This window comes from Ceratosolen solmsi, unplaced genomic scaffold (assembly GCF_000503995.2).
Source record: "Ceratosolen solmsi marchali unplaced genomic scaffold, CerSol_1.0 scaffold57, whole genome shotgun sequence".
In the NCBI taxonomy this organism is placed as follows: domain Eukaryota; kingdom Metazoa; phylum Arthropoda; class Insecta; order Hymenoptera; family Agaonidae; genus Ceratosolen; species Ceratosolen solmsi.
The window spans coordinates 215936-228903 of record NW_011948427.1 but is presented as its reverse complement, the minus strand read 5'-3'; the positions used below and the strand labels follow the sequence as shown (position 1 = coordinate 228903).

Genomic DNA, 12968 nt, shown 5'->3' with positions numbered 1-12968 from the left:
TTATAATATTGATTCGGTTATTATTATATGTATTAATTCAATTTTTATAATGGTAAGTAAACAATTGTGTTCATAATTAAGTTTCTAACCTTAATGCACTTTATTTTCAATTATTTATAATTTTCTAAGAATTATTAATATGTATATTTAAAAAATTTTAACTAAATAGTTAATATAATTAAGCATAATGGGATTCTTACTTGATATTTTAGAATTTATCTGTTGAACGAAAAGGCACATTCAAAGTTGAATATCTACAAAAAATTGAAAATGAAATCCGAAAGATGTGGGAGGATAATAATATGTTTGAAATAGATGCTCCACAAATTCCAAAAAAATGTAACGATGAAAAATTTTTAGCTACCTTTCCGTTTCCTTACATGAATGGTAGGCTTCATTTAGGACATGCATATTCTATATCAAAATGTGAGGTATGGTATTTATTATCTATCAATTATAATTTTAATTAAATTTAAATGATTTATAAGATTATATTAGTTTGCTGCAAGATACAATCGTTTATTAGGGAAAAATATACTGTTTCCATTTGGATTCCATTGTACAGGTATGCCAATTAAAGCTTGTGCTGATAAACTTAAATATGAAATGGAAACTTATGGCTATCCACCAAAATATCCTGTTTTCAAAAATAAATTTGAAGATGAAACTAATGATTTTATTATAAATAAAAGTAAAGGCAAAAAGGTAATTCAATACTTTATATATTTATTATTATTTCAGTTTTATTGTTATTAATTATTAATTTTTTAATATATTTGATTTTATATTAACTATTTGTATTAAATAAGAAATATTAAAATTATTGACTATTAAAAAATTATTTTTGAAAATGATTTTTCTGTATTGTACATATACTCATTTAAAACTCACTTAAAGTTAAAAATAATAACTTAACATTGGTATAATATAATTATTTTAATATATTTAATTGTATTAGCTATTGAGATTAATTTATTCGATTTCTAGAGTAAAGCAATAGCAAAAACTGGTATAGGTAAATATCAATGGCAAATAATGCAAAGTCTTGGATTAAAAGATTCTGAAATTAAACTATTTACTGATTCTGCATATTGGCTGCATTACTTTCCACCTATTGCTGTGGAAGATTTGAAAAAGTTTGGTTTATGTGTATGTTATCTAATTATAATTGTACTAATTTATATTTTGTTTAAAAATTTATTAATTTTTTATTTAAAAATATACAACAGGTAGATTGGCGACGTTCTTTTATAACAACTGATGCTAATCCATTTTTTGATTCTTTTGTTCAATGGCAATTTTATCATCTAAGGAAAAAGAACAAAATCAAGTATGGTAAGCGCTATACAATTTTTTCACCCAAGGATAACCAACCATGTATGGATCATGATAGATATTCTGGTGAAGGAATTGGTCCTCAAGAATATACTTTAATAAAAATGGAAATTTTAAAACCGTATCCCAAAAAACTTCAGTAAGTATTTTTATTTATAGTAAAGTAGACTTTTACTCTAAAAATTATTAATTTAATATGATTTTTTTAATATATTTAATATAAAGAATAGTTTACTTAATATATGTTTTATAAGAAATTTTTTCTGAAAAGAAATTTTATTAAAATATATCATATTTTAAATTCATATTTTAATATTTTAGGTTTCTTCCTATTAAGCTGCCTGTCTTTTTGGTAGCTGCTACTCTTAGACCAGAAACAGTGTATGGTCAAACAAATTGTTGGATACATCCAGATATAAATTATATTGCTTTTTCAACTGCAAATGAAGAAATTTTTATATGTACTAAAAGAGCTGCACAAAATATGTCTTGGCAAGGTTTTACAAAATGTGAAGGTAGCATTAATATTCTCATTAATTTGATTGGTTCTGTAAGTAATAATTTTAATAATAATATTTGTTGAATAATTGTTAAATATTAAAAATGACAAACTTTAGGATATTTTAGGTCTTTGTTTAAAGACTCCAAAAACATCTTATAATGTAATATATAGTTTACCAATGTTTACAATTAAAGAAGATAAGGGCACTGGAGTAGTAGCATCAGTACCTAGTGATTCTCCTGATGATTATGCAGCATTAATGGATTTGAAAAAGAATATATCTTTAAGAAATAAATATAATATTAAGGATAATATGATTTTACCATATAATCCTGTAAAAAAGTTATTAAAAGTTTTTATAAAATTAATTAAAATACTGTTTACTTATAACTATCTGTTTTAGATTCCAATCATTGAAATTGAAACATTTGGAAACTTATCAGCAGTCACAGTATATGAACAGCTAAATATACAGTCTCAGAATGATATTATAAAATTAAAACAAGCTAAAGAGATGATTTATTTAAAAGGTTTTTACGATGGTTTGTTATTAGTTGGAAAATATAAAAACAGAAAAGTACAAGATGTTAAACAAATTATAAAAGATGAATTAATAAACAATAATGAGGCAGCAATTTATTATGAGCCGGAAAAAACTGTTATATCACGATCGGGAGGTGAATGTGTGGTTGCTCTTTGCAATCAATGGTATTTAAATTATGGAGATCCAGAATGGAAGCATCTAACCAAAAATGCTTTAGAAAACTTAGAAACTTTCCACAATGAAGTGAGAAAGAATTTTCAAGCTTGTCTTGATTGGCTTCATGAGCATGCGTGTTCAAGAACATATGGTCTTGGTAAATTATTATACTATTGTAATGTTGAAATATTTAGTAAAATAATACTTTATTTTCTACAAATAGCATTAAATTATATACTTAATAAATGTTTTATATTTTATTAAATTATATATTTAATTAATGTTTTATATTTAGGGACAAAATTACCTTGGGATAAACAATGGTTAATTGAGTCTTTGTCGGATTCAACAATCTATATGGCATATTACACAGTAGCTCATTTAATTCAAGGAAATAGCTTTAAAGGAGACAAACCAAATATACTAAATATCAAGTAATTCATTTTATATTAATAATTTTTATGTTTCATTTGTTATAATTTTAATTATTTATTAGAGCTAACGACTTGACTCCTGAAGTATGGGATTATATATTTTTTAAAGAAACAAAATTACCCTCACCTAAAACTTGTAAAATTCCAAAAGAATCTTTAGAATTAATGAGAAAAGAATTTCATTATTGGTATCCTGTTGATCTTCGTGTTTCTGGTAAAGATCTTGTTCAAAATCATCTCACTTTTTTTATCTATAACCACACAGCATTATGGCCTAATCAGCCAGAATTATGGCCAAAAGGTATTCGAGCCAATGGCCATTTATTACTAAATTCATCTAAGGTACTTATAAAAAAAAAATTAAACATTTATTATAATAAATCAATATATACAATAAATTTTGATTTGTTATAAACTGACAGATGTCAAAATCTGAAGGGAACTTCTTAACTCTTTCTGAAGCTCTTCAAAAATATTCTTGCGATGGTACTCGTCTTTGTCTAGCAGATTCTGGAGATTCCATAGAGGATGCTAATTTTGTTGAACGTACAGCAGATGCTGGAATTCTCAGACTTTATTCATTCATTGAATGGGTCAAAGAAGTAGTTTTATCTAAACGAAACTTATTCCGGCAAGGAGAATTTACTTTTAATGATAAAGTATTTGATAGGTAATTTTTAAAATATTAAATACAAAAATGTATATGTAATAATTGATTTTATATTATAACATTTCTGTAAAAGTTTAATTTATTCTAAGTAATTATTATAAGTAATGTGATTTAAAATCTACTTATGATCACATATAAAGTGTTTGACATGAACTTAAAACTGCGACTAAGTTAATTAATTTATATTAAAACTTGTCACATTATAATCAGCCACAATATTCTTATACAGCTTAGTAATTTCTTATATTTAGACCAAAGGAGATCCATAGTACAGCTATGTCTTGTAATATCACTGTCGAAAGAATATCAGAAAATAACGAAAGTTTAGCGAGGCAAAAATAACGAAACAAAATATATCAAAAAGTTGTTATGAGAACTTGACACGTCGAAAATTCGACGATTACATTAGCGGGGTTGTATACTTATAGTTTCGACAAACCTCATGTAAAATTGGGATAATTCCTTTTTAACGTACCTTGACTATGTTATTGAGATAATAAGATATAATAATGTATAACTATGTATGTGTATTAAAAAGTAATCGTTACAAAGTATTTCTTAAATCCATACAAAACAAGTTTACACATGCTTATATCCCAAACGAAACGACGATTAGCACTTCGATTTAGCAATAGCTCGGTGTTCATTTGCATAGATCATGTCATATGTGGTTTCTTTTTTCCTCTGCTTAATAAATTTTTATATACATATCTAGGAAATTTCCGTTGTAACAACTATCATGCTAGATAAAGAAAGATACAGCATGCAAGTTGTATTTATTTTTATCATAATAGAGATTTAAATAATATTAAAAAATAAAATTTTATTATAAAATGTGTCTTAAGAAGTTATAACTATATGAACAAAAAAATTGAAATAATACAAATTTTATCTGAGAAAAGTGTAATTTTGTGTGATTGTAAATAAGATTTTAAAAATATGTATAAATGAACGAGTTGTAGATTATTACTAGCATATTATTTTAAAAAGAAAAGTTTTTTTAATTATAATTAAAGTTTATAATTAAATTTTAAATTTGATAAAAAATTTTAAGATTTAAAATTAATTTAATGTTTTGAAAAACAGTTATATTTAAAAAAATTATCAAATACGTATATCTAAACGATTTTTAAATCGATGTATATCAAATTTTTAAATAAATAGTATAAAGAAATATTATGCACGTAATAAGTTTTATTTTTGTTTACTTTTAAATTAAATTTTTAAAAGATTCTAATCTACATAAAATAAATATCACTTTTCCATCTGTTTGGTTAATAAAGTTTATCCCCGAATTCTTCAGTTAGTAAATTGTAAAATGTACTTTATAGCATAAAAAATTATTAAACGATTTCTATATAAAAAAATTTTTTTAATATGAAATTATATATCAAATCTCATTTAATACGAATATTTAATATTTTAAATGTAATTTTTTCTAATTTACACATTTTAACACATAGCAGAGCTTGAAAAAATTTTATTAAATTAAATTAAAAATTTTATAGCATATTTATATGCTGTTTTATATACTATTAACAACAGTAATTTTTACTATTTTCCTATTACTATATATTTTTTATGACTTTAATTAACTATAATTGGATATTAAATTTTTTGTTCATTTCAAATATCAGTAATGACTTTTCCCTCAAAGCATCTAAAAACGGACAAGGTACATACGAAGAAACTGCAATTGCTATTAAAAAAAAATAATTTAAAATTTCGTTTATATTTTTTATATAAGATATAAAATTTAATCTATTAGTTGTATTTTATATTTATTAAATTATTAAAAATTATTAAAATTTATAGAATTTTTTTATATTTAAAAATCGTCAGTCTAATATCTATTTAATATAATTTTAAAACGGTTTATAATTTTATATTACAGCGAAATAAATTTAAAAATACAAGAAACTGGGGATCATTATAATAAAATGCTTTATAAAGAAGCTCTGCGAACTGGATTTTTTGAATTTCAAACAATTAAAGATAAGTACCTACAATTAAGTATATTGGAAGGTACACATTGGGATCTTTTGTTACGATTTATAGAAACGCAAATTGTACTTTTATCGCCAATATGCCCTCATGTAGCAGAATATGTATGGAATTTAATTGGAAAGGTATTAATAATAAAAACGTAATTACATGTGTTTTTACAATAAAATAATGATTTATTTAAATTATAAAATTAATATTAATATATAGATATACAGAACAATTATAAAAATCAAATAATTAATAAAATGCTTATCAAATTAATCTAATACAAAATTGTAAATATTTAATTATTTAATTCTTAGTTTTTTGTAGTTAATATTTTTTAAATTCGTAAGCGTATTTAAAACATAAATTGTTTTAATATATATTCGACGATATTTTTAGAGTGGTAGTATCTGGTATACTAAATGGCCCACAAGTGATCGAATTGATCAAATTTTAATAAAATCTTCACAATATCTTATGGACGCTGCTCATTTATTTAGAGTGCGTCTGATTAATTATAAGACACAAAAAATGAAAAAACAAAAATGTCCAATGATGTCAGTAGAAAAACCTAGTGCAGGAATTATTTATGCAGCAAAAACTTGGCCTTTGTGGCAAAGTTTAATTCTTACAAGTATGAAAAATTTATACATAGTACGTATATGAATTATTAAATAGTTTTAACTATTTTAATGTAATCTAATTTTTTGCAAATTAATCTTTATTTTTTATATAGAAATATGGTTATAATCTTCCAGAAAATAAGATTATTGCTATTGAATTAAAAAACAAGGACGAATTAAAAAAGCATATGAAAAAAGTTATGCCTTTTGTTCAAATGGTAAAAAAAAAATTTGACATTGTTGGTATTGATGCTTTTAATGAAACATTAGATTTTAATGAAATTGATGTGCTTTCAAGTAGTTTAGAATACTTACGTACTACTCTTGATGTAAGTATGAAATAATAGATACCATTTTTAGAATAATTTGAAATATATTATTAAAATTATTTAACTGCAGCTGGAAGAACTAAATGTTAAATGTGCAAATGAAGCAGAAGATAATACTATGGAAGAATGTTGTCCTGGTACACCATTTATCACTTTTATTGTTAAACCTAACATAGATGTATATTTTATAAATCCTCAAAAATGTAATGGTATATTTGATACATTAATTAAAATTAGTGATGGAGATACAGTTACACAAGTCATTTTTAAAATTATAAAAGTAAAAAATATCAAAGGTATTTAAATAAAAGAAAGTATATAAATTTAAAAGTAATGCAAAAATTTTATAAACAAGATCAATATTATCATTAGTGATATAAAATGTATTTTAATCTTGAAGTATACATTTTTTTATTGCTGATATACATTATACTTTTTTCAGATTCTTACTCAATTACTTTGTATCGTTATAAAGATTCAATTTTAGATCCACGTATAATTCCAACAAATGAAAATATCTTATTTAATAAAGAAAAACTATCAAATAATGATACATTTTTAATAGATTCTGATAAAAATACCATTAACTTAAAAACTGAAAATAAAATAGTTGATGTAGGTAATCAACTTATTTATTGGGTAGAAATATAAACGTGTTTAGATACAAAAAAGTCAATTTATATTGTAAATTATAAACCATTTATAACAAAATGAATATAATTTCGTACTGTAATGGTTGAATTTATTTAATGATAAATATATTTTTAAAAATATTTCTTAAATAACAATTGATTCCTTTTTATTCTATATTTTAAAACATTAAGACGAATTAATAGCACAATATCGTAAAGACGAAAAATTATATTTTATATTTGTGTAATAATCACTTATCATTAAAATATAATTCTATGTAACAAAAATTAACTTTCTAAATTTTTTTACTTTATTTATACTACAATTTCATATTTTTCAACTGTTTTTTTAACTTTTGTTTTTACAAATATACTATTTAATTTTGAAACCAACTTCCTTTCATCTCATTCATTATTTAACAATATTGCTTAAAATAATTTTACACAATGGTGAAATAAAGAATAGACAAAATTATTGTTTGATTATAAATTTAATTAATTTTTTGTCAAATAATTTAAAGAGACCGAAGTAATATTTATTTATTAAAAAAATATTACAAAAATATAACAAATTCGTATTCTAAATGATCTAAATTTAATATCTATTATTGTAAATTAATATTAGTTCTAAAATGGATTTATACATGAAACTTTATTGAATATATAAAAAATTAGTTATGAATTAAAATAAATATTTTGTTTTATTATAAACAAAAAAAGGAATAAAGTATGCATCAAATATATAAATGCTGGTTATTTTATGTTTATAATTGTGTTGTATTAATCAATATTTATTAGTTCAAAATTATTTCGATTTTAGATTTACAAAAATTTATTTTTTACACTCTTACAATGCAATAGTAATAGATAATATCATTAATTTTTATGTTATTAAAAATTCTTCTTTACTATTTAAATAAGGATCAGAAATTCGTCGAAAAACTGCTAAAAATTTATCACCATTATTTCTGGTTACTTTTTGTCCTTCTTCAGTACTTTCATATAATTTTTCAATAATTGGATCTGAAGTCTTCATACATACTTATTAAATATATTTATTTTATAAACAAACTATATGTGTTCATAGATTTAAAAGAATCTTACCAATTGCTCTATTGGAATACGTAAAAATAATGGATGTACTGTTAAATGTTGTACCATCCATTCATGTAAATCTTTGACATCGGTCATTGTATATACAATAGCCTAAAGATATAATTTACACATATTATTTAATTTATTTATACAAATAAATATGTTATTGCATATTCATATACTTATACTGATTCTCACATTTTCTGCTAAAACATATGCATATTCAGCTAAAAGAGATTTATTGATAATACGCCATTTATGTTTTGCTTTTTTGAAATGTGGATCAGGATATAAGAAAAACATTTTTTTTAATTGGCCTTTATAAAAGTAATTTGGCAAATATTTCATAGTATTAGTTCTAATACAAGCAATATTTTGATATTGATCTGGGAATTGAGAACGTAATGCTGCTATTCTATCAATCACATAATCTGAAACCTTGACTCTAATTTCCATTCCCACAATTAAATTATTAGGAAACATTAGTGAAAGTGTAACTAAATTAGATAATAATAATTTAAAATTAAATAAAAATACCAAAATAATTTATAACTATAATTAATTTACCAAGTAATCCACCATACCCGCAACCAATATCTACAAATTCGACAAATTTATTCAATATCTTAATACTCCTGTTTGTATCAAATATTGGAATAATATTTGAATATAGTACCGTCCAATCCATAATATCAGGCTTGATAGGACTAAAAAATTATTTATAAATTAATGTATAATACTTATTATATTATTAGAAAAAACTTACTATTCAATGCAATGATCTGCTATAGGATTAGAGTGAGCACGTTGACGATAAAATTTTTTTTGTGGTAAAGCCATTGTAAAAGTTGCCATTGTGTCTTTTATTAAAATATAAATAGATGAAATTTATCCTTTTTGTAAAATAATTTAAAAGATTTAATTATAATAATAAATTAAAATTGAAATTTTTATCAATAATTTGATATAAATTGAAAAAATTTTTAAATATGTAAATTAAATCAATGGTAACTCCTTAATGATATATACAGAAATAAAGGCTTTATAAATTTTAATAAATTATAAAAACAGGATTTGTTATCTGGAATAAACCATATTGATATTTAAACAAAAAGATTTATTTTTATTTAGTACTATTAATTTTATCTTTGTATTCAAAACTTAAAATAATCATAAGATTAATCATAAATGAATTTTAAAATTATTACTTAATAAATTGAATTACTTACTATTTACCAAATATTAAAACTTTAAAATAAATTTCACTTTTGAAATGTAAGCAAAACGACACTATTGTAAATATAAAATTAAAGTTAATACACGAAATATGAACATGTTCTAATAAAAAAATTAATATAATATAACGAATAACTTGTTGAGCATGCGTAAAGCAACTGTATCAGCTGTTCCTAATAAAAGTTAGTTCCACCTTACAGTTCAATAGTAAATGTAGTGAAAAAGTTTTCACAAATAGTGTAAATTAACAATAATAAAGCAATTATATTTCCATATTGCATTGTTTTTGTCATCTAAGTAAACAAATATTGCATTTTGTACGTGTCATATACGATATACTATCAGTTTCATTAAAAATTATTTTATTTTTTACTTCATATTTTATTCTTCGTACGCGTACATGTTTTCTTACTAATATTTTTTCCTTGTTTCTTAGGCCTTAACGAAAAAACGCGTGTGTATCACATACACCAAATAAAGACGCTGCATCAAAATATCATAAAATAATGAATATTTGACTCGCGTTAACGTCATAGCATATGTATGTAATATTGCATTATTAAGAAGAACACTTAACTAAGCTAATGAACGGAAATATGAGTTTCACTTGTTTCCTCTAAGATAAAATAATCAAATGGAACCTAAGATTATAAAGAAATTCTATCATTGGTAAATTCTTCCAAGTATATATTTTACTTTCTATATTAAGTGTTGTGTACACATTGTGATTCTTCTTTATCTCTGCTATGGTGTATTGAATAGAGAGTACAGTTGAACTTACCCAGGTTATACTAGGAAAATACTATTGGCTTGTTATATGTCAGTGAACAAAAATTTTTGATTAGGTAAGTAATACAATATACAAATTTGAACATTCTTTCTTTTTACTCCTACTGTTGAATAAAGTATTATATTTAACAATAGGTAAGTAAATTTAATATAAATTAAAATGAAATTTTGGTAGATAAAATATTTTTTCTAAAATTGTGCAAATTAAAAACTTTCATTAAGAAATATTATTAACTATACAACAGTTTATTAAAATGACAAATTAACTATAAACAGACCATTACATAATTTAACTTTTTAAACATAATATTCCAAAATTATAAAATTTAAAATATTTATGAATTAATTGTTAATGTATGTATAAAGAAAAAATATATATATGTCATTTCAAATACAATGTCTGAAATAAAATAGTAAAATTCATTACCATTCTAACTGTACAATATTATTTTTAATATAATTACATGGTGCTTCAATTTAAGTAAATTATCATGAAAAATTTGAAATTTGTGAAATTATTAAAATTATTTTTATAATAATTTTCTAACAAATTTTTACAACTTTTCAAAATAAGCTAATAAACAAAAATAATTATTTTTTAATTTAATTAGACAATGGGATTAATTAATTTTTTTATATTAAAATTTAATCATATATATATTTATATATTAATTTATATAACAGAATAAGTTCTAATAAAATATAGAGAGCAATAAGTATATTGAAATATAAAGAATTAATAAAAAAATTAATTAATAACTAGCAAAACCTAAATAATTGTTTTATAAAAAATATTAATGTTTCTAATTTCTTAACTAATAAAACATATAATATGTATCTTAATATAGATTGCATTTAACTTTTATTTATATATCACAGTTTAATACATATTAAAGTTTTTAATATATAATAATTATAAAATTATAAAGGATGCAATTATTATTTAAAAATTTGTTTGTAATTTAATATTTAAATTTCATATTTGTATTCATTCAGTTTACCAATATTCTAGTACTTTATTTAATATAAGAATAATATTTATTACTAATTATATATTTCTTATATTACTAATATTTAGTTATGGATAAACATAATATTGATTAGTTACGACAAAAAATACAAAATCAAATAAATATGTAAAATAATATATAATTTTAACTTTTATAAATATTATTGTTGATGATATGAACAATTTCTGAAAAGAAAAATAAATATATACTGCATACGTACAAAACTAAAAAATAGTTTAGATGAATAAAATTTCATTTTATTAAAAAGAAAATAGAATTATATTGTTTAAAATCAATGTAATACTAAATAATAAATATTATATATGTATATTAATCATGGCTACGTAGTTGATTCAATGATATAATTTAAATTAATACCAAATATTTGTCATATATTCAATACAATAAAAGTTACTCAAATTTTCCAAGTAAACATGGACTTTTTCTTTGAAACGGTTTTGGCATTGATTAGTAATAAATATCAACTTAAATGTGCGAAATTGTAAAACATTCTGTCACCATTATTTCCTTTATATAATTATTAATTTATTATTTGTTATTTTTTAATTATTGCATATTGTAATTGTAATGTAATACGTAAATAGTATTATTTTAATAGAAGGAAAAATAATAAAGGAAAATCTTATATGTTTGTACAGTGTTTACTATTATAATTATGAATTCAAGACTCTTTCACGATCCAAGGATATGATTGACATTTAAGACAGAAACGACTACGGTAATTACAAAAATGGAATAAATATTTTACTTAAGAAAGTTTAATATTTTAATAAATGTTTACAATTTATTTTTACTTTTTTCGTTTACTAATTTATAAAAATTATTTTTGATTTTTTATTGCTGAATATTTTTCATAAAGTCTGTACTTATTATAATAATAGTAATACAATATTAATAATATTAATGGTTTTAGAAAACAACTATTAAAATATTAATTTCTCAAGAATCTTTCATTAATTATGTTCGTTTCGATAATTATGTATTTAACATAGGATATTTACAAAATAATATTTATATATTAAAAATGACCATTAAAGAAAGTCCGATTTTATTTATATTATTCAATCATTATAATAATTAATCTATTCGAACAATGCTATCAATTACAATAAAAAAAAAAGATGAATACAGTTAATTAAAATTAATGTAAAATAAGTATAGTCGAAAATGCAGACTGGAATCAAATTAGGATATTATGTGATAGCACAATTGCGAGTGGTTCTAAATACAAGAGGTTATTGTTATTTTCAAAAATTATTTTTTGGTATAATAGATCATAACTATTTTTATTTTCTATTATTTGAAGCGAAGCACTCGTACAACAAAGGTGGTAAATCGTACCTGAATTTGATGCAGTGCAGATTTTGTAACATTTTCTTAACAGCGACAATGTTTAATACATTTTGCTTTACATTCTCAAAAATTATTTATATTAATAATAATTTAAATTCATTCAATCATACAGATAATGATTAAAATTTTATTAATTTTCCTATTAAAATATAAATGAAATATGTAATAATTATTACTATACTATACTAATAATTATTATATATAACTCTTTATGATAAATATTTACATACATAAAAAATTATATTGT

General features: G+C 21.5%; 3 protein-coding genes across 5 annotated transcripts in view; 2 read left to right on the top strand and 1 right to left on the bottom strand.

Moving 5' to 3' along the window:
* Positions 1-21: 21 nt before the first annotated feature.
* On the top strand, positions 22-7275 carry LeuRS (Leucyl-tRNA synthetase). The gene is made up of 16 exons (XM_011501043.1): positions 22-52; positions 213-431; positions 499-705; positions 988-1149; positions 1230-1474; positions 1657-1885; positions 1953-2171; positions 2241-2694; positions 2833-2971; positions 3034-3313; positions 3394-3641; positions 5536-5770; positions 6033-6287; positions 6370-6585; positions 6656-6881; positions 7028-7275. The coding sequence occupies exons 1-16, from the start codon at positions 50-52 to the stop codon at positions 7234-7236; spliced, it is 3546 nt and encodes a 1181-aa protein (XP_011499345.1). The 5' UTR covers positions 22-49; the 3' UTR covers positions 7237-7275.
* Positions 7276-7997: 722 nt separating this feature from the next.
* LOC105363373 (tRNA (guanine-N(7)-)-methyltransferase) lies at positions 7998-10222 on the bottom strand. Of its 2 annotated transcripts, none has more exons than XM_011501038.1 (6): positions 10194-10222; positions 9079-9172; positions 8880-9019; positions 8511-8809; positions 8322-8423; positions 7998-8247 (listed from the first exon to the last, which is right to left on the bottom strand). In XM_011501038.1, the coding sequence occupies exons 1-6, from the start codon at positions 10213-10215 to the stop codon at positions 8101-8103; spliced, it is 804 nt and encodes a 267-aa protein (XP_011499340.1). In that variant the 5' UTR covers positions 10216-10222; the 3' UTR covers positions 7998-8100. The 2 variants fall into 2 exon arrangements, with proteins under 2 accessions (XP_011499340.1, XP_011499341.1); XM_011501039.1 differs by lacking the exon at positions 10194-10222 and adding an exon at positions 9542-9576.
* Positions 10223-10314: 92 nt separating this feature from the next.
* Positions 10315-12968, top strand: part of Arms (Ankyrin repeat-rich membrane spanning) — a 30076-nt gene continuing 27422 nt past the window's right edge. For both annotated transcript variants that reach the window (XM_011501041.1, XM_011501040.1), the window contains exon 1: positions 10315-10393. The gene's annotated coding sequence lies outside the window, so the exon portion shown is untranslated. The remainder of the gene's footprint in view (positions 10394-12968) is intronic.

What these genes read in the sequence shown, in the direction of transcription:
- LOC105363373 (XM_011501038.1), bottom strand. Translation starts at nt 10,215, where the DNA reads ATGATAGAATTTCTTTATAATC. An exon ending in GATAGAATTTCTTTATAATC is followed by an intron (nt 9,173 to 10,193) that starts TTAGGTTCCATT and finishes TTTTAATAAAAG; the next exon opens with ACACAATGGCAACTTTTACA. An exon ending in GCAGATCATTGCATTGAATA is followed by an intron (nt 9,020 to 9,078) that starts GTAAGTTTTTTC and finishes ATAATTTTTTAG; the next exon opens with TCCTATCAAGCCTGATATTA.
- LeuRS (XM_011501043.1), top strand. An exon ending in ATAAAAGTAAAGGCAAAAAG is followed by an intron (nt 706 to 987) that starts GTAATTCAATAC and finishes TTCGATTTCTAG; the next exon opens with AGTAAAGCAATAGCAAAAAC. An exon ending in CCAAATATACTAAATATCAA is followed by an intron (nt 2,972 to 3,033) that starts GTAATTCATTTT and finishes ATTATTTATTAG; the next exon opens with AGCTAACGACTTGACTCCTG.